This window comes from Euphorbia lathyris, chromosome 6 (genome assembly GCF_963576675.1).
Source record: "Euphorbia lathyris chromosome 6, ddEupLath1.1, whole genome shotgun sequence".
In the NCBI taxonomy this organism is placed as follows: domain Eukaryota; kingdom Viridiplantae; phylum Streptophyta; class Magnoliopsida; order Malpighiales; family Euphorbiaceae; genus Euphorbia; species Euphorbia lathyris.
This window is the reverse complement of record NC_088915.1, coordinates 25,235,244-25,256,184: the sequence shown is the minus strand read 5'-3', so window position 1 is coordinate 25,256,184 and position 20,941 is coordinate 25,235,244. Positions and strand designations below refer to the sequence as shown.

At 33.1% G+C, this 20,941-nt stretch overlaps 2 protein-coding genes across 2 annotated transcripts; both read right to left on the bottom strand.

Moving 5' to 3' along the window:
- Positions 1-37: 37 nt before the first annotated feature.
- On the bottom strand, positions 38-3,796 carry LOC136232724 (probable serine/threonine-protein kinase PBL19). The gene is made up of 5 exons (XM_066022097.1): positions 3,139-3,796; positions 1,374-1,634; positions 969-1,091; positions 385-813; positions 38-294 (listed from the first exon to the last, which is right to left on the bottom strand). The coding sequence occupies exons 1-5, from the start codon at positions 3,490-3,492 to the stop codon at positions 289-291; spliced, it is 1,173 nt and encodes a 390-aa protein (XP_065878169.1). The 5' UTR covers positions 3,493-3,796; the 3' UTR covers positions 38-288.
- Positions 3,797-16,985: 13,189 nt separating this feature from the next.
- On the bottom strand, positions 16,986-18,696 carry LOC136233625 (novel plant SNARE 11). The gene is made up of 9 exons (XM_066023353.1): positions 18,620-18,696; positions 18,307-18,399; positions 18,089-18,182; positions 17,958-17,995; positions 17,755-17,849; positions 17,574-17,653; positions 17,434-17,490; positions 17,180-17,347; positions 16,986-17,087 (listed from the first exon to the last, which is right to left on the bottom strand). The coding sequence occupies exons 1-9, from the start codon at positions 18,694-18,696 to the stop codon at positions 16,986-16,988; spliced, it is 804 nt and encodes a 267-aa protein (XP_065879425.1).
- Between the last annotated feature and the right edge of the window lie 2,245 nt (positions 18,697-20,941).

Here is a 20,941-nt window from a genome sequence, read left to right as displayed (position 1 = left end):
CATAAGGGTCGAAAACAAAATTATGCTGCTCACAATCTCCTTTAAAATGGTACTAGAATTCAAAAAAACAAGAGACAGCAACCAAGAGAATGAAATTGTATCGTACTAATTTATAAGAGAAGTAGTAAAGTAAAGATCTCATTTGGAACAAAAGTTCCTACCTAATTTAACAGTTCGTTCTTCTGCCTTCTTCTCTAGTCCACATATAATTTTTACAATCAATGAATAGTTACATATAATTTCCAACAACATCTACAAGTATATATTGCTTGCTCAATTTCCATGGATTTATACCTGCCAGAAATTCAAAACATGAATTATTGGAATCATTTCTTGATAATCTGACTCTCATTAATAAACAAAGATTGCCATAAACTAACTAACCTTGTTCATCTTTCCATTACTCAATCTATGTCCAGATGATTTAACATTTTTCGTATCAGAAGTGCTTGCGCCTTCTGTTTCTTCTATTGCTTTATTTAAGCTATCAACCACCTCAATCATTGTAGGCCGCTCTTTTGGATTTTTTATCAGGCAGCTATCTGCTAACTTAGCAATTCTCTTTGCTGCTGAAATGGAGTACTCATTTCGGAGTTTCGGGTCTATAATCATACTGAACTTTTTGCTGTCTGCTGGGAATTGTTTCACCCAATCCAGAAGTTTTTGCTCCTTTGTTGGCAAGTTTCTTTCCAGAGTTCGTCGTCCTGTAAGTATTTCGTACAGCACCACACCGAAGCTCCATACATCGCTATGTATTGTTAGATGACCTGTCTCAACATATTCTGGGCAAGCATACCCATATGTACCAACCACCTAATACCAAACACAGTTCATCAGTCAACTAGAGTATAAATTCAAATGAGGAGATAAAAAATATTGTATTTATAATCCTTTTCGAAGTTCTAAACACGTAATTTCGGGTTGTGGAATCAAACAAACATATAAATATAGCAGGAGGAACTACTTACCCCTGTGGATACATGAGTATGGTCGCCTGTTGGCCCTTCTCTAGCAAGTCCAAAATCTGAGAGCTTTGCCTTAAAATTCTCATCCAGTAGCACATTGGATGATTTAAAATCGCGATATATTACCTTCAAAATTAGGGAAATAAATGGGAAAACAGAGTCAACAACTATCATCATGTACTCTAATGTTCCGTATCAACATTCAGACACTTGAGACATTTATATGAACAATTTATTACCCCATTGGCTAATTTTTACATGTACATACTTCAACATTGCTAGAACTACTAAGTTGTTCAAGAAAGTTTCACACATTAAGCTTAGAAGAACGGTACTCAATTAGCTGATTCATACTCAGTAATTCAATGTTGCAAGAACTAGTAAGTAGTGTGAATAATACAACAGTACCTGAACTTCCATTCCTCCATGCAAGTAAACCAATCCTTCAGCTGCACCAAGCATAATCTCTAATCTTTTTCTCCATGGCAAAACAGGTAAGCCTCTGTTGAAAAGATGGTCCTCTAGGCTCTTATTAGGCATATATTCATACACCAACAATCGTTGAATCCCTCTTTCATCGTCAACGGAGCAGTAGCCTAAAAGTTTTACTAGGTTGGGATGACTAACAACTCCAAGATATTGAACTTCTGCAAGCCATTGCTTATGGCCCTATATCAACAAAACAAATAGATGTAATCAAAATTACTAAAACAATTTGTTTATCCAAAAAGGAAAAAAAAGCATATCAAATAACAGATTAAAGCAACAAAGGGCTAAAGAAGCCTAACATTATTGTATTATACTTGGAAGTTTAAGCAGGAGATACTCCAAAAATCGAAATCAGTTATGAGAATAAGTCACATTCATCAAGCCACATCCATCATGCAGTTCTCAGCCAAATTCACATTAAATAAGCCAAAAACTGTCAGAGAGTATATTATATAGTCAACACTTAAAGAGAAAAAGACAGCAAAGCAGCTGCTGCTGAAGACTGATATCCAATGATTTTCATTTTGATATGGTGTGTAATGAAGAGTGGACCTCGAATGGTTCTCAAAAGCCCACTAATCCATACTTTTGGGCCGGCCCATCTAGGGTCCCCAAAGGTTCTTAGAAGAAATGATAAGTATGATGTCTTCGGATCTCAATCATACGCTAAAGCCATTTGGTATGGGAATTTAGATTCCGGACCAATATGATGATGACACGTGTATCCAAGCCTCAGCTCAAATGTCTATAAATAGGAGCCAAGTTCAAAGAGGAAGGTACACAATTCTAGATACTAAAACTCATTTACATCCTCCTTAAGCTTTGTATTCGGATACTAACTTAGGCATCGGAGAGGGTTCGCCGGTCTCCAGCCCCCAGTCTAATTGTTCACTGGAAGCAGAATTCATATACTTTGAGCATATTCCGATATCACATTTCATAATATTAGATAATCCACTTAAATGCTTCATAATATATCCTTGTCAGTAATAACCTAATACACTCTGGAAAAATCAACACAACAGAATGGCAAGTGCAGAATATAATCGGGATGGATCCAAGGGGAAGTGCAGGAGGGCTTGAGCACCCACTAGTCACCCAAAAATGCAGAAAACGAGCTTTAATTTTTGGTGTAACCACGCACAGAAGATATTTTTGAGCACCCATAGATCACTAGAGAACGCCTCAAAGCACATTGAAGCATCTCTGTCAGCGAATCATGGATCCGTCACTAATAATCCACACATTGGGAAAACAAACAATCCACATATTGGGAAAACAAACTTAGCAACAGCATTTATCAGTTGCATCATGCCTTTCCATATTTTATCCAAAATTTCCCCTGTCCCTCAGTGTTTAATCCAAGGCCATCATCAAAAAGTTTCTTTTTGTTACTTTCTTTTTTCATTCTCTTTTCCCTATTGTAAGAATATTGGAACTGAGTGAGGAATAAGCCAGCTCAAACGGAATTATCATGCCATTTGATAAAATATATTATCAAGTAGTCAAACTCAAAACATGAGTCCAATTTATAAAATCACATTTAAATTCCTAATCTAAACCAGTTTCAACACTTGTATTATTTTATTATCACTACAAACACAATAATGGATAAGGCATTACAATCTACATTATTTTCAATCCAAATGAATGAAAATGTTACAGATAATTAATGAAAGTATACCTGCAAGCCGTGCTTGTTAAGCTTCTTAATGGCAACAACTATAGAATCAGATTGACCATTATTAGGTCTTATTGAACCCTTATACACACTGCCAAAACCACCTTCACCAATTTTCAGTAATCTGCTAAAACTATGAGTTGCCTCTTTGAGCTCTTGAAAAGAGAAGACTCTCAAGTTTTGCTCCTTTTCTTTGTACAATTCAGTTATGCTTCGTCTTGGCGATGGTAAAGATCTCGATGTAAGGTTGGGTTTTGAGGTATCTGGTTTGCTTTGATTGCTCAATTCTGGGGCTGATCGTGAATCTCCTTTCTTCTTCTTCTTCGATTTATCCTTAAAAATAAGAAAGCAATTCATATTTGCTCTTGTTCTTCGAGACACCCAATTGTACCTAGAACTAGAACAAGAATGATGAAATTGTAAAGAAAAGAAAGCAGATAAGATATATAGTGGGAACGGAAGAACACAGCAGGAGGAAAATTGAAGTGGGGAATCATAAATAGGAAAGGGAAAACGAAGCAGGGGAGTAATTTAATTTGATTGAAGGAAATATAACTAGAAAAAGAGGAAGGAGAAAAGGAAAAAACAGCTCAAAAGATTGGAAATTTTGGGGCAAACAGACACAGGAAGAGAAAAAGAAAATGAAAATGGCGTGTGTGAAACGGAAAAAAGAAAGAGAAGGTGATATTAGTGAGACAAGGATTGAAGTCGACTGGACTAATATTTTATTATTATTTAATTTGAATGGGTTTACTTCTGTCTCCATTATCATAATCCTACAAGAAGACCAAGAAGAAGACCCATATTTCTTCTCTTCCTCTTTAAGAGATAGGCGAATTGTTACATTTGATTTGTACCATATAAAATAATATTATTTTAATCTCGATGTTTATAAAAGGGTGTTGTTAACCCAGTCCCAAATTCCCACCCCTAGCCCTGTGAAAGGACGAAAATACACTTTCATGAGTTTTGAGGAGGAAAAAGCTCTTTTTTTTGCTCTTCCGACACGCGGACGTGTGCCTATCACGCCTCACCTTGTGGTCGGGCGTGATAGCCCCACGCCTCACCGTGTGGCCGGACGTGATCGCTACACGCCCGACCACACGGTGAGACGTGGGGCTATCACGCCCGACCACAAGGTGAGGCGTGATAGGCACACGCCCGCGTGTCGGGAGAGCAAAAAAAATAGCTAGTCCGCTATTGAATTAAATCCGTAAATACCTGTTACGTAAAAAAAATTAGTCTGCCGTTGAATTAAACCCGTAAAAAAATTAGTCCGCTATTGAATTAAATCCGTAAATACCTGTTACGTTAAAAAAATTAGTCCGCTGTTGAATTAAACCCGTAAAAAAATTAGTCCGCTATTGAATTTAACCCGTAAATACCTGAATTAACAAAATAAAAATTTAACTAAAATTAACAAAATAAAGATTTAGTTAAACTAAATTAAACAAAATAAAATTTACAACAACTAAAATTTACGATATAAAAATTTAGTTAAACTAAATTAAACAAACTAAAAATTACAAAAAATTAATTAAATTAATTAAAACCCCTCGGGCGTATGAACATCACGTCCGAACCATAGGTCGGGCGTATAAACATCACGCCCGACCTATGGTGCGGGCGTATGAACATCACGCCCGAACCATAGGTCGGGCGTGATAGCCTCACGCCCGAACCACAGGTCGGGCGTGATATTCATACGCCGGAACCGTAGGTCGGGCGTGATGTTCATACGCCCGACTGCGATTCCGGCGTTTTTAAAAAATCACCCACAGATTCAATTTTTAAGCTTAAATCAAAAAACAAAAACGGTAAATCTTATTATTTTCGCTTTCCCTTTACGGTTGTTGTTACACTCCATGTTTTGGTTCACAAATTAGTCCGGATTTGATCAAAGAGTGTGTAGGGTATTTGAGAGGTTTTGTGTTTTTTCAAATTTTGGGTAAAGGGTAGTTTGGTCTTTTCATGGGGCTAGGGGTGGGAATTCATGGCTGGGTTTAGTAATCCACTTATAAAATGATCCCCCATCCGTTTTTTATTATATAACTCATTTGTTTTACTTAGTCTTTATTTGGGAGTTTGGAGGTTAATGGAGGTGAGAGTTAAAGGAGGTAATGGAAAGGGAAGGGAAGTGATGAAATGGAAAGTTAAAAGTTAACCTTATTTGGGAGTTTATAGGATGTAAATGAGGTTAAATGTTTAACCTTATTTGGGAGTTTAAATATGGAGAGGAAGGAATGTTAAATTTACACTGCAGAGATAAGAAATTTTAAAAAAGTTTACGTTACTCCCATTAACTTCCAATTTGGAGGTTAGAGGAAGTAAAGATTTAACCCCATTAACCTCCATTTACTCTCAAAAAATAACTCTCAAACAAGGTTAACTTAATACTTAACCTTCCATTACTTCCATTTACTCCCATTAACCTCCTCCCAAACAAGGGCTTACTGTTTATTGCTATGGTTTGCTATTTGCGTGTTTCTGTTTGTTGTTGGTGTTTGCTGTTACCATTTGTTTGCTATTGAAAAAAACTGATTTTCCAAAAAGCAGAAATTTTCTGCTTTTGTAAAAGGCTGTTTTTCAGGTGTTAAAGATAAATAGGAGGTCATTAACCAAACACATAATACTATTGTTCAAATGTAAAAGGCAAACAAAAAGTCACTAACCAAACACCTAAATCTCAAAAGGCGTAGAACATGAAAAGGAGCATACAAAATTTTCTTTGGAGAATAAGTATTGGAATATTAAACACGTATAGATATATTGAAAATCAAAACAAAAATACAATGTTTGAAATTATAACTACTTTGGAAAAAAATCATTTTCTAAAACCACTTATAACCACTTATGTATAATGGGACAGAGAATAGTACTTCTCATATTCTATTATTTAAGGCATAATTGATATCATTTTACGGATATTATTGGTTATTTTGCATGTTGAAAATAAAATGGTAGACAGTTTTATTATTTTATTTTTATCTTTTAATCTTACTCTACAACAAAAAAAACAAGAGAGTTAAACCTCGTTTATTTGCCCGAAAATATTGGATAAAAATTTATGTTGAAAATAAAATAATTTTTTATGTTTAGCTATAGCATCAGAAATAAAAAGAATTAGTGAGTACTATTGTTTTTAAAAGGATGAGAAATAATGAAGTAGAGTTCCAAAAGGTTAGAAAAATATTTTATTCACTTTTTTCTTATGTTTTTTCTGTTGACTAACAAAAAAAAAAATTCATTGACTTGTTTTTCTGAAAAAACAAACAGTGAAAAATAAAAAATAAAAAATTCTACATACTTGTATTTTCTGATAAATAAATAGACATTAATTAATTCAATGCCTTATTAAATGTTCCCCATTTCAAGAGAAATACATGACTTTATAAAAGTAATTAATTTTGTTAAATATATCATTATTTAATAAATGATTCATTAAATAGTGAATGAAGTTAATATAAAGATTAGAAAAAAATTTAGTTGAAATATTTGATCAATTAATTATATTTTTTTAATCCTTGTGCATTTTTTTTTATGGTTTGTCCAATTTTTTGGTTCAAGACTCGTGAGATACTCTTTAGATAGGTCTTCTTTCAATTGAAGTTTTATGTTCGAACACGAAATTTCTAGCTTAAACGATTTAAACAAATGGAATAAATGGTTTAAGGTTTATTTATCTTGACCAATAAGATATTAATTACTTTGTTGAAATTATTAATTTAACTTTAATATTTGTCTCAATAAAATTTTATTTTGCATGCAAAAATAGTCCAGTTTTTTTTTAATGAAAAATGCTTCTCATTAAGAATTAAGATTAAGTAAATCATTACAAATGACACTCCAAACAGGAGCAGACAGTCTTCAATGAAAACTAATAGGGAAGATAAATTACTAGCCCATTCTGCCATGGAGTGAGCTGCAAAATTGCTCTCTCTATAAGAAAAAGAAAAGGACCAGGATGGAAAAATGGTACTCCAAGCAGTGACGTCCCTGTACAGGAGTAGGAGTGAAGCTCGTGGGGGGGTTTCAGCCTTGAGCGCATCAATCACGATCTTGGCATCTTATTCTATAATAATGTGATTAAAACTACAGTCACGAGTTAGGAGGAGACCTTCCAAAATAACTATGAGTTCCGCTTCCTCAACCGTCTGCGATAGGAATTCCTGCCGAGGCCATCACATTCCCTATCGAGTCCCGAGTAATCAACCCCACTCTACACGCAAGGCTATTATCTCCAAATTTGACGTCGCAGACGACACCGTCTAGGGAAGGATACCAAACTTTCGTAGAGCCAGGAGGAGAGAGCTGAGTCTCAAAGGCAACTATTGTTGTATACTTGCTTGTATCGGTAAGTTATTGATTTCAGCAATGTACTCTCGAACTCTGGACAGTATCGCTCCCTTTTCAATCCAGAACTTTTCGTGAACCCATCTGTTCCTCCTATACCAAAACCACTATAACGTTACAACAACCAGTAGGAGCTCCTTCGAATTGACTATATTCACGCACAGTTCCAGCCACGACTGAAAATCCGGCGCTAGGAACTTATCTACACGAATCGGAAGTCCAATTGTTTTCCATATATCCCGTGCTGATCTACAGCCAACGAACGCATGTATGGGCGTCTCTAGAGTCAATTGGCAAACTGGGCAGATTTGATCATAATTTATTCCTCTTAGAAAAATTGTTGTGAGACAAGGAAGCGTGCCAGACAACAGTTTCCATTTTTCTATGGGAAATTTTCGCCGGGCAACACAATTTCCAGATTCTCCGGTGTATCCCATAATTTTGGTCAGAGCTTGCTAGGACGTCCGCAAGCCCCCTCAGTCGTTCCTCAACAAGATAATACGCACTCTTAACAGTCAAAAGTGTATTAATAATACTAAACATATATAATAAATGAATAAACTCATAAATTTTAAACTATACTTAAAAAAACAAAAGTAGTGAAAATAACAAATTGGTAATTCTTAAATAAATTAAAAAAATACTAATTTTGAAGAAGCTGTTTCAGGAGGTTTTTCAATTAGCTTATTGATTCATCTCTTTCCAATGGCATTTTCACCCTTTATTACTACACTTTAACCTCAAATAAATGATTTATCATGTCATTATTTGTCATTTTACATAAACAGTTATTAGCAATCAACTAAATTTTACCAAATAATTTTACACAATCAATTAATCAAATCAAATAGTTAAATCAGCTAACAGAAAAAATAATCAACTAACAGCCAATGTAATAAGCTAACAGTTATTTGCCAAACATGGACATACTCTTTATTAAAAAAGTGCATGTACTTTATAAAGTTTTAAGGCCTAATGCTTCCACAATCCCCTTAACTTGTCCAAATTGGTCATTTTACCCCCTCAACTCATCGAATGTTCTATTTACCCCCTTAACTCCATAAAAGTGGTATTTCTCACCCCCTCAACTTGTCCATTTAGGCCCCCAATTCATAAAATGTCTTATTTACTCCCTTAACTCCATAAAACTGGTATTTCTCACCCCTTACAATCCGTTATCGATGCCTAAATTGATACCATTTTTTAAATGTTAAACCTATATTGGTGCTATTTTGTACGTGGAACCTAAATTGATACTTTTCCAAAAACTATCGGCCTATTTTAGTACCGTATCCCTACATATAATGTCTTTAACTTGTTTAACAAAATAAAAAGTTGATATTAAAAAATATATATTTTCAAATTCATTTGAATAAGTCCTATTAATTTTTCACTATAAAGGGTAAGAAATACTACTTTTATGGAGTTAACGGCGTAAATATGATCATAAGGGGTGAGAAATACCACTTTTATGGAGTTAATGAGGTAAATAGAACATTCAATGAGTTGTAAATGAGTAAAATGACCAATTTGGACAGGTTAAGGGTGTAAGAAATATCATTTTTATGGAGTTAATGGAGTAAATAGGATATTCGATGAGTTGAAGGGGCAAAATGACCAATTTGGACAAATTAAGGGGCTGTGGAAGCATTAGGCCAAGTTTTAATGACACAGCGCGTTTACTTGTTGATTTTCTAATATATTAAAATATTAACTTTTACAGATATGATAAGTTAACTTAATGACGTGATAAATGATACTAATTATTTTTTTTTTAAGAATAATTGTTTCATTCAAGAAAAATTAGTATATCTTAACATAAGTAATTAAAAAATTACAATCAAAAAATACATTAGAGAAACTTGAATCTTCATTTTCAATATCATAGATCGTGATAAAACAATAATAGACAGTGTTTGAAACTGTTATTGGCACAACAACGAGTAACACATTTCACTCAGAATCGACTTCATGGTATTTTTATGGGTAAATTCCAAAAAAAACCCCTGTGGTTTCATGTTCTTCCAAAAAAACCCTTGTGGTTTGTTTTTACAAAAAAAAACCCCTGTGGTTTACGCCGTTACCCGAAAAACGGAAAATGGCTTAACACCGTTAAAAAAGCTGACGTGGCACATGGGTAAAATTGGAAAATCGAATTTTTTTTTTTATTTTTTTCCCTCTCTCTCCTCCTTCTTCCTCCTCCTCCTCATTCTTCTTCCTTTTCTTCTTCCTTTTCTTCTTCTTCTTCTTCTTCCTCTTCTTCTTCTTCTCCTCTTCCTTCTTCTTCTTCTTCTTCTCCCCTCCTCCATTCTTCTTCTTCTTCTTCTTCTTCTTCTTCTTCTTCTTCCTCCTTCTTCTTCTTCATTTTTTTTCTTTTTTTTTTAAGTTTCGGAAATTTCCAGATTTCTGGAAAATTCCAGATTTCTTCGGAAATCTGGAAATTTTCCAGAAATCTGGAAATTTTTCAGATTTCCGACGGAGAAAATTTTCAGAATTCCGTCGGAAATCTGGAAAATTTCCAGATTTCTGGAAATTTCCAGATTTCCATGCGATGCCAATCCCTACAATTTCTTTTGTTATTTCTTATTCTCTCTTCGCCTTTTGTTTATTCGTTCAATTTTGATACTGCGAAGAGGAGGTTGTGGATTAAGCTCGGATAACATACTCTGAACCCAACCAGAAAGATCGGAGGGGTTATAATGAACGGTATCAGAAAGAAGAGAAATCCAATCTTGATGAGCAGTACCCATAACCATTTCAAGTTGTTCAAACTTGTGAGCAACATCGGCCATATCTGAAGAACGAACCTTGTAACCAAGAACAGCGAGCAATTCATCCATACCTCCAGCATCTGAGTCATCTTCCCACAATTTTGGTTTGGGCAAGGAAGAGGAAGAGGAAGAGGGTTCTCCCTTGGTGGTGGTGGAGGCGGCGCCGGCAAGGCAGGTTTGTTGATGATCTCTCTTCATGTTATGGTGAAGTTAGGGCAACATCAACACAACAGAGAATTTTATTGACTAGTGACTGATGGATAGATGGAAAGAGGAGGGAGGGTTGGTTAATGGAGGAACGAACAAAAGAAACAGAGAGGAGAGAGTGAAAATGAAAAAGATAAAGATAAAAGAAGCAAACAAGGCCACAATAATGATAAGTATTTCTTTTTTTTATATTATTATATAATTATTATAAGGGTTGGTTATATGCTATTACAGTGATTTTGAAGTGCTTTTGAAGCTTATAAGGAAGAAGAAGAATAAGTAGGAGGAAGAAGAAGAAGAAGTAGGAGGAAGGAAGAAGGAGGAGAGAGAGAGAGGGGGAAAAATTAAAAAAATAAAAAAAAAATCGATTTTCCAATTTTACCCCTGTGCCACGTCATCTTTTTTAACGGTGTTAAGCCATTTTCTGTTTTTCGGGTAACGGCGTAAACCACATGAGTTTTTTTTTTTGTAAAAACAAACCACAAGGGTTTTTTTGGAAGAACATGAAACCATAAGGGTTTTTTTTGAAATTTACCCTATTTTTATTTAGGAATGACTTCATGATATTTCAATGAGTAAGATCTATGTGATAATAGACAAAATGTTTATATTTTTTCAATGAAGGAAAATATGATAAATACTCGGGAGACATACTACAATCATTCATAAAAGATAAATAATAAAAAAACTAAAAACAAAAAAGAATTACTGAATTTTTCTAAAAGAAAAATTAACTGAATCCATAATAATAATAATAGATCATTCAAAAATTTATTAAATGAAAAAAAGAAAGCAAAACAAATCCATGAAAGAAAAATCCCCAAACAAAATATTTTTATTTTTATTTTCCCCAAGTAATTAGAGTTGCAAGGGTTAAATTAGTGAAAGTACTACTTTGCTTAAAATGTCAATGTATTTTTTTTTTTTTTTTCAAAGTAAGGGTCAAAATCTTAGTACCTTGATATCTGTTTCCTTTGCTTTTACTGATTTTCATGTCTGATTCTATTAAAATGACGCGTTTGTTTGCTGAACTCTTTTTTTAATGGTCACATCATCTGGAAGCTATTTTGTTCTTTCTTAATTTTTGATTTCATACTTTTATATCCTTAATTAAAGTTTGACCGGACCTTTTTTTAGCTTACAATCCACTGCAGCCGGTCAATTTGTTCCAATACTCACAATTTTTTTAGGTTACGTTAAAAAAGGTTACAAACTTTGGTATTGTTTTAATTAAGCACTCCTTATTTTCATTAAGATATTCTAAGTTCAGTCAAATATCACATTGAAAAGAATATTGTTATAACCGTCCATACCATGAATATTCATGTGGATTAAATAAACAATAAATATAATTCTATTTTTTTTTTATTATTTAATGTCAATCATTTCCAACGTGGTTATTATGTCACTATGCATGTGATAACCATACATCTAACTTGGACAGAGAGTTTGAATATCTTGTTGAATCTTCCTTGACCAAAACCTGTAAAACATAACTAATGTTAGAGCAGGACTGGAGTCCGACGAATCCAGTCTTATGTCTAAGTCAGTCAAGTACTTGGAAAATGGTTGAAGAGTATCAACTAGTTGTAAGATAATAGTTAACGTCTGTGATTATATATGTCTATATGTATATATATAGGATTTAAGTTGAACCTTTCGTTAACTAGTAGTCCTTTTAGATTTAGGATTTATTTCTTTTGTTATGAAAAGTCATTTACCATTTGGAGTTCTAATTGTTCTAAAACATTCCCCTTATAGGAAAATAGAAGTTTCTAAGGATTCTGAATACCTGTTTTTATCACGCATAGTGTAATAGCGTTGTGAGCACGGACTTTTTCCGGCCTAGGGATGAGTCTATGTTACACTCTAGCTAACAGTTTGTGTATGTGGGCTTCACACGATGCACTGTGCGAGATACGAGCTAAGACCTGGACCCCATTTTCTGAGTTATTTAGCTTTTTTTACTTCATTTTTATCAAAATTCTCTTAGATTTATACTTTCTGAGATTTTAAAATACTCGTTGCCACGTAGGTCTTCGATCGGCTACCTAGTCCCGATCGGTGATCTTCGGGCAGTTTTCTGGCAATTTTTGTCTCTTTCCCACTACTAAAAGGGAAGGAAACTGCCAGACAAAGAGAGATGAAAGTTTTCTATCACAAAAATCAATTTTAGAGAGAAAGAAGAAAGAAACTTAGTGAAACTTAGTGAAATTGAGTGAAAAAAGTGAGGTTTCTACACCAAATCTTACCAAATTAGCCATTTTTAGAGATTCTAACACCCAAATCCAACATCATTTTAAGGTTATTAGTCAAGGAAACACGTTTACTACAACTTTTCCTCACTGATTATCAATTCTGAAGTCACTAAACTTCCACAGTTGAACTTTTGGGTCAAAATCTCTTTTAAACCGGTGAATTCCGGTTCAAGTTTGTGGGATACCACATTCTGATCATTTTAAGACACTTGCTGCACGGATCCGGGTAGGGGTGAGCAGGAACCGAACCGAAAACCCAAAGAAAAAAAAATCGGGCTGAATTATATTTTGGTTTGGTTCGATCCTAATTTTTAAGCTAGTTTGGTTTTTAGTTCGGTTTGGTTTGGTTCGATTCAAAACCGAACAAAACCAAACCGAAATACGATATATATACTACTTTTAGTTTTAAGGTTTTAAATTAATTAACTAACTATGTATAGAAAAGAAAAAACAATTAAAATGTTTCTTCTCTCTTAACTAATTATATATACAAAAGAAAAAACTAATTATTTGATTATTACCTTTATATAATTATTTAATTAGTGAAAGGACAAGTAGTAGTATGGCTCTAATGCTTTGTTTGGTCCAAATATGAACCAAACCGGACCAGGCCGAAATAATTCAGTTCGATCCAGACCTAACCGAATAATAATTTGGTTTAGTTTTTAGACTGAACCGGACCGTGATCACCCCTAGGCCTGGTGTCACACCCGACCCTAAACGACCTCAATCGGCATCGGGCGTGAAATAGAAAGATCATAATCAATACTTAATAGTCTCCAAATATCATAAATATCACTATATTACAATTGCAATATCAAAGTTCTAACCATAATTCTAACAATAAGTAGTCAACTTCCAAACTTCGCCTAATCTGTCGTTAACCTTCTCTACATCCTGTACTTTCTCACCTAAAAACATTAAAACATTTAAAAACGTGAGACAAAAATCTCAGTAAGAAATTATCAACTATAAAAACCATCTTTACTTAACATAGCTACATATATACGTTTATAAAGGGATTTAATCAAAACCTTATAAAATATACTCAAAACTTAAGTTTATAATATAATCATCAAAACCTTATAACATATACTTAAAACTTAAGTTCATAATATAGTCAAAGTAGTAAACCAAAAACATATAAAATATATAATATTGTATCCATCCTCGAATTCCACCCGTGTAGATCATAACATCAATCATAACAATATCGAGATATCTCATTTATATCTCGTTCCTTGCCTAACAGTTAGGACTACCAGCCGTGCACTCTGGCCATACCGCCATTAGGTATGGTCTTACAAATACAACTCCTACCTCGGGCAATCCTAGATGGACAAAACCATTTAATCTTCCGAAATATCACAACTCATAAAAATCATATTTGGACTTTAATCCAAAATAATAACAACAATAACCGCAATAGATTTCTCAATCCAAAAACAATTCGTAAGAAATCCTCAAATTCATTTTATACATTGAAACCAAAAACATATATGTATATATGTAAATCAACCAAATCAAGCCTTAAATCAACATAATCAAGTACAATCTGAAATTCACATAGAAGCATAATCAATAGCTTCATTTGAACCATAATTTCACAATAAAAAGCAAAATCATGAAAAACCTAAATTTTACAAAATTCATGCATAACCCTAAAATATCATTTTCTCAAAATTCTTTGATTATATATATATATATATACATAAAACTCAAAATATAGTTGATAGTTACTTACCTTGGCTACTAATTGAGGAAAACACACCTGTTCAATTCTCCTCTAAATCCTGTCTAAGACGTTTCCCTCCAAACACTGCCGAAACTCAAAAACTCTTCGGTTAGGACTTAGATCTATATATAAGGATGCTATGGTTCCAATTTCAAGTGATTCGGACGGTCAAATCTTCGTAAATCAAAGAAACGGTGGAGAAACGGTTCAAGAACGATAAAAGCTGATGACAGAAGAAGAAAAGGAAAAAAGAAAAGAAAAGATAATGAATACATCATCTGGAACCTTTCGCGGTATACATATCCAAATTTGGCAAAGATCCAGTTTGATCCCTCATCTTTATATAATCTTTAAAAATTACTCTAAACTTTTAATTTACACATAAAACCATCAAATTAACTCCAAACTTTTCCTATAACACCGATTTAACTTCACACATCCAATAATTATAATATATATTACTATCAAGGTATAAATTTTAGAAATTTAGACCCGGACGTGACACCTGGGTTGCTGCTCAAGTCACAATCACGCATACGTCGGTCTACTTTGCACCAAAAACTGGAAAAACGTTTCAGATGTAACTTGTGAAGGGTTTTAAAAGCTCATCCCTACTGTCTGAAACTTTTTTTTCCTTTTTTTCTCCTTCTTTCCTCTGTTTTCTGGTCCTGACATGTAAAACAAAGGGTCTACCTGAAAGGCAGTCACTGATCGAAGATGTAGTCTTCGATCGGGAACCCCTGTTACCGATCGGGGACCATCCCAAATCAATAACAGGGAACAGGCGAGCAGACCCATGTTTTTCTATCTGGGTAGTTTAGGTTTCATTTTCGGTGAATTTATTATTTATGTCTTATTATAAATGAGGATAAAAGCAATCCTGGATTATAAGGGTATTTTAGTCATTTCTATTAAAATCTACAAGATAAATGGCCTAGGCTTCGAAATAATTGCATGTTGATGTGTTAGATCATAGGAATAAATGAGTCCTATTTGATCGAGTCTGACGTCGTAGTTAAATCCGAAAGATGAGTCCCAATGTCCCGCAGCTAGCGTTTATTATCTTGCAGGTTTAATAGATTTACTTTCATAGAGCTAGATTTGATGTATTAGGGCAGAATGGTGCCATTTATGAAATGATGTAATAATTTTACATTTCAATATTTATTTATCGCTTTTGAACGCTAAAACGATATCTAATTGAATCTTAAATAGATATATTATGGTATTTTAATAAAGACAAGTCTACATGTTTATTAATTAGACCCTTGAACCGTTTAAGTCACGAGTCTAACTCTGAATAGATAGCATGTTGCGGGCCCATGTGTCATCTAGTTGTTTGACATGTTCCCAAGCACTAAAAATCGGATGGCGACTCTGATATAAGTATTCTAACCTTCAAAACATGATAAAAAGGGTTAGGATATAACTAAAAGAATGCATGCACTGGAAAGGACACGCTAAGCATCGTCTTTAAAAACGGTAAGTGACGGTGACATGTAAAAACGGAACTCTATTTGTCGAAATCCTTCCCGATAGTAGGATAGTCGGGTTCTGCGGCCGCTCACAAGCGTAGATGGCTGTGATGATGTCACACATATGATGTCAAATGTCACTTTTGACTTTTAAATTCTTTCAGGATTAAACTGCGCACATGAGGGATGCAAAAAGGACCTTTTTAGTTTTTAGCTTGCTTTGTTTTGGTTTTTTTTTATTTGGACATGTGTCATCCTACGCATTTTTCAGAATTGATTGCTTTTCTTAACACGCCTTGCCAATGTATTTCTTTTTAACTGGTTCGGAGGATTTGTGTGGACCATATTTTCTCGAGAATGACAATTGCTCTTAATGATTAGCAACATTTATTTCTCTACCTTTCTATCTTCCATCTCTTCCTCTTCATATGCTTTCATCGATTTTCTCATTGTCTTTCCACATCTTCTACTTTCATTAAAGTCTTCTAGTATCACTTCCACTTCTCTATTCTTAATCTTTTTCTCCTTTGTTTCCATCTTTTCGCCATTTACCTTCAAAGAGACCTTCAACTTGATTAAATCTACATCTCGAAGTGGCATCAAAATCCAATCAGATTGCTATAAAACATTATGTAGTATATACTTCTTATCTTTATCTTCATATGTTCTTCTTGATTGTCTAAAATTATTTAGAGATTTGGATAATTGCTCTATCTCCTTTGTTAGACGTTCAATGAACTTGACAACTCACTCCTTAATGAGAGCACTCACTTTTAAGTCTGTTCACGGTGTGTCATGTCCACCACCCCTCCTCATTGATATTCTTTCTTTTGATTCGTTATTTCTTAAATAAAACAAAAAGTTAAGGCGAAAGGCACATCCTTGTGGAAGCAAATGAAACCCACGGCCTGATAACCATACCATCCTAACACAAAGCATTATTTATGGATTTGTAATTTAATGCAATCTTTGGTTTTCCGCTTTATATAATATAATGGATCACGTAACAAAGCAATATACATATTTGAATTTGGAAACATATTATGTAGTATTAAATAATCCTGACATTAGGAGACCAAAGTAATCTGCGGTTTTGGACAGGAGGTGCTAATCCTGGAATATCCCGAATCTCCTTGTTGTTTGGGTTCACTATCTGAAACAACCAAACAAATCAAAATCAAAATCAACATAATCTAATCTAATCTAGTAAGAAATAAATAAAAAGAATTGAAAAGAAATAGGTACCTTGACAATAATGATAGAAACGACACCAAGCACAATGAGAAAGAGCATTGCGACTATACATTTATCAGTTGCAATCTGCCTACCTATCTCTTTCACTAGCTTTGAAGCTTTCTTTATTGAAAAATTTATAGTGTCTAATTCATTCACTATTCTACTCATTTGTTCTGTCTGCATATACATACATATATAATTAAATTACTTTAATTTCATTTGTTATTTCATAATAATATTTATTAACTGATTTATAGGTATACCTGAGACTTTAATGCTGCTGCTGTTTCTGTCCCAATACTGATCGTCTCTTGAACAATCTGTCCTCATAAATACCAACTTCAATTTCTTCAACAAACACCCCAATAAATTTTTATTCTTTTAAAATTTAAAATAAGCATACCTTCTTGCCTCTCTCAATTGCATTGTCAGTATCATCCATCATTTGATGTCCATGATCCACTAATTCCTGATTTGACATTGCTGCAATTACATTTTTTTGAATCCTTCAGCTTTAATCTTTGATTCAATTTGAGTTACTTTTATGCTTTAAAAGGATTCAATTGAAAAAAATAAAAACTTACAGGAACCAAGTAAGACATTTTGTTCATATGTTTCTTCACTAGGCCCATCAAATAAATCAACTCTCTTATTATTGTTCTCTAGATTTGTTGAATATCTGTATTTCATAACAAAATAAATAAATATAAATTCACAAAAAATAATAAACAATAATCCATAATAATCAGATAATAGTATATTTATTTATGAATATATATGAACTTACTTCTTTTTAAGAGCAACATATGAATTCAACTCTTTTATCTGCATTACAACAAAAATGTTAGGACAAAATTAAGCTATGTTTAAATAACAAATAATAGAACTTAAAGAACATAATGAATAATAAAAACCCACCATTGATTGTTTTTTATCATTCAATAATCTAATTGTGTTTTGATCATGCAATCTCTCCATGTTTTTTACTTCACTGTCAAATTCTTTTATAAGTCTAGGAGATAAGAGAAAAAATAAATATTATTAGGCTTTTATTTTAAGAAAAAAAAATCAAAAAAGAAACAGAAATAATAACAACAATTTATGCAATTAGTTTGACAAAAAAAAGAAAAAACTACCTTTTACAATCTCGCATTTTTTGGGTAAGTTCTTCCAATTGTCGACTTTGCCTGTTAGCATCCTTAATTTTTTCCATTTTCTGGAACCCATTTCTGCAATAATAATTCAATTAGAATTTTTCAGTATATATATCAATTATAAATACATTCTAACTTTTAGAAAAATGTATAATTATAATTCTCACGGATCAATTGATATATAAAATATCAATTTGACAGTATGAGCTTTTTTTTTTCTTTTCCAGATTCAAATTATGCATATTAATAGCTAAGAAAAAAAATATATGTAGCTGCTCAGAACATAAATTCTTACGATAACATTCGAAAAACGTCAGCTATTTCTCCATCAATTTGTGCTAACTCTTCGTTTTCCGCCAATATGGAATCCATCCTTTAAAAAAAAAAATTTGAAAAAAAACCTAATTTCCTCTAAAATTTCAAACTCCAACCAAAAATTTATTTAATTTTAGAAAATGGAGGTCAGAAACATAAACTGTAAATGCATGCTTCGAACTTTGATCCGTATAGTCAAAGAATCTTTAATCTAGAAATTTGAATTTGTAAATAAAAGTTTCAGAAATAATCCAATAGCTCTAAACACGAAATGCCTGTACCAAATTTAAATAAAAAAACAATTCTCAGAATTGGAGTTTAATTCTGAATTTTGGCCAAAACAAATTATGGTTGTTATAGGGAAACCAAAACTATAAGGAAAACAAACAAGCAAAAAAAAAGATCAAAGTATCTATTTTATGTTTATTTTTGTGATAAAAAAAACTGCTTTAACTGTAAAAAGAATTTTTTTTTTTTTGGAAAAAAAAGAAATTGATCTGGAAATTTAGAAGTATATATAGCATGGAATGGAGGGAGGGGTTTTGTCATGTAATTAAAAATTGAGAGGATTAGAAAAATTATCTATTTTTATGGGCGTTTATTAAGGATTGTTGGCGGCAATGCAATTCCAAACCCATCTACTCAATTTTTTTCTTCTTTAAACAATATTTATTTTCCATTTATATAAAGTATTAGTTTTTGTATCCGACTATTATTTATATATAATATAAAACAGTAATGATGGAGCTGAGGTGTCACTTCCTCCTTTTTTTAGTGATAAAAAAACATAATATAATATATAATTTTAATTATATTATTATATTTATTTATAAAAAGATTATTTTATCCGTACTATATCTAAGAGTTCTACAAGATTTAAATTAATCCACAAAATCTCTCTAATTCTTTGCATATCTATATATAATATAAAACAGTAACGATGGAGCTGATGTGTGATTTACTCATTTTTTACCGATAAAAATATAATATAATATATAATATATTAATTTTAATTATATTATTATATTTATCTATAAAAAGATTATTTTATTCGTACTATATCTAACATGGTGTTTGTTAGAAGGGATATAGAAGGTGGGATAAGGATAAAAAAATACGAGATAAGTTATCTTGCGTTTGTTTGAGAGATAGAAGAGTGAGACAGATGAGGGATAAGCCGCTTATCCCTCAAATCATATACCTAAGAGGGGGTGGTATAAGGAGGTGAGATCAGCTCCTGCGATTTTAACAGGATGAAAAAGTTCATCTTATCCCTCAAATTAATGTTATGTAGTTTAAATAAGGTTAAAATAGTAAAATGTATTATTTTATCCCTATCCCTATCTCACATACCAAATATTGAATAATAATTCTCGACTATCATATTTTTATCTTTATTTCAACCATTTATCCTTATCATTATCCCTATCCCAAGCTTTATCTTTATCCCTATTGTTAAGCCCAAAATATACCTAAAATATCATTAATATTCACATCAGTTTTGTCATGAAATCGTGCTATTTATATCTATTTAGAGTACTTTTACGTCCGAATATGTTTCTTTGATGCAATGTACCTAAATATTTGGTAAAATCCAAATAGGAGCGAAAATAGATCAAAAACAAAGAAAAAACCCTAAGTTACGAGCCAAAAGTACGAGAAAATCAGCGCACCAATACGAGAAGATGGGAACGGAGTCAGAACCGGGAGGAACATCCCGTGCCGCGATCGAGATTCCCATATCTCGGTCGCGACACGCTGTTTTCAGACTCCGGAAACAAAGTCGTTCTGAGGAAATTTTTGTTCCCCATGTCATGACAGGGATCCCAGAATCTCGGTAGGACCAGCAGCCTTTGCAACACTAAATTCACTTGTTGAAATTCCAAGAAGCGCATCTGTTCGGGTGGATAGAAACGACTCTTCACAGTGGACACGACCTTTCAAACACGACTCTTCAACATCTATAAATAAAGAGTTTATTTCAGAGTTAAAGGGTTGAGTTGGTAGATTAATTAAGAGTTTAGAGAGTAGATATTATGTTGAATCTCTGACTCAGAAAAGAGTCAGAGATTAGTTTTCAATTCTGTAAAGCAAACTTGCCGTACACAAGATTGTTCTTAGATTATACAAACACAGTAGCAGTTAAGTTTAGATTAAGAATTGTTCGAAGACGAGTTTTCATTCTGGTAGAAGACAAACAATCTTTATTCTGAAGATTCAACGAGAAGAACAAACAGCGGAAGCGACCCTAGAGTCTGACAAACTCCAACGAAGTTTGAGGAAAGGATTGACAACCCGGAAC

What these genes read in the sequence shown, in the direction of transcription:
- LOC136232724 (XM_066022097.1), bottom strand. Translation starts at nt 3,492, where the DNA reads ATGAATTGCTTTCTTATTTTTAAGGATAAATCGAAGAAGAAGAAGAAA. An exon ending in ATGGAGGAATGGAAGTTCAG is followed by an intron (nt 1,092 to 1,373) that starts GTACTGTTGTAT and finishes CTAATTTTGAAG; the next exon opens with GTAATATATCGCGATTTTAA. An exon ending in ATACTCATGTATCCACAGGG is followed by an intron (nt 814 to 968) that starts GTAAGTAGTTCC and finishes GTTTGGTATTAG; the next exon opens with GTGGTTGGTACATATGGGTA.
- LOC136233625 (XM_066023353.1), bottom strand. Translation starts at nt 18,696, where the DNA reads ATGGATTCCATATTGGCGGAAAACGAAGAGTTAGCACAAATTGATGGA. An exon ending in TATGTTGCTCTTAAAAAGAA is followed by an intron (nt 17,850 to 17,957) that starts GTAAGTTCATAT and finishes TATGAAATACAG; the next exon opens with ATATTCAACAAATCTAGAGA. An exon ending in AAATGTCTTACTTGGTTCCT is followed by an intron (nt 17,654 to 17,754) that starts GTAAGTTTTTAT and finishes ATGTAATTGCAG; the next exon opens with CAATGTCAAATCAGGAATTA.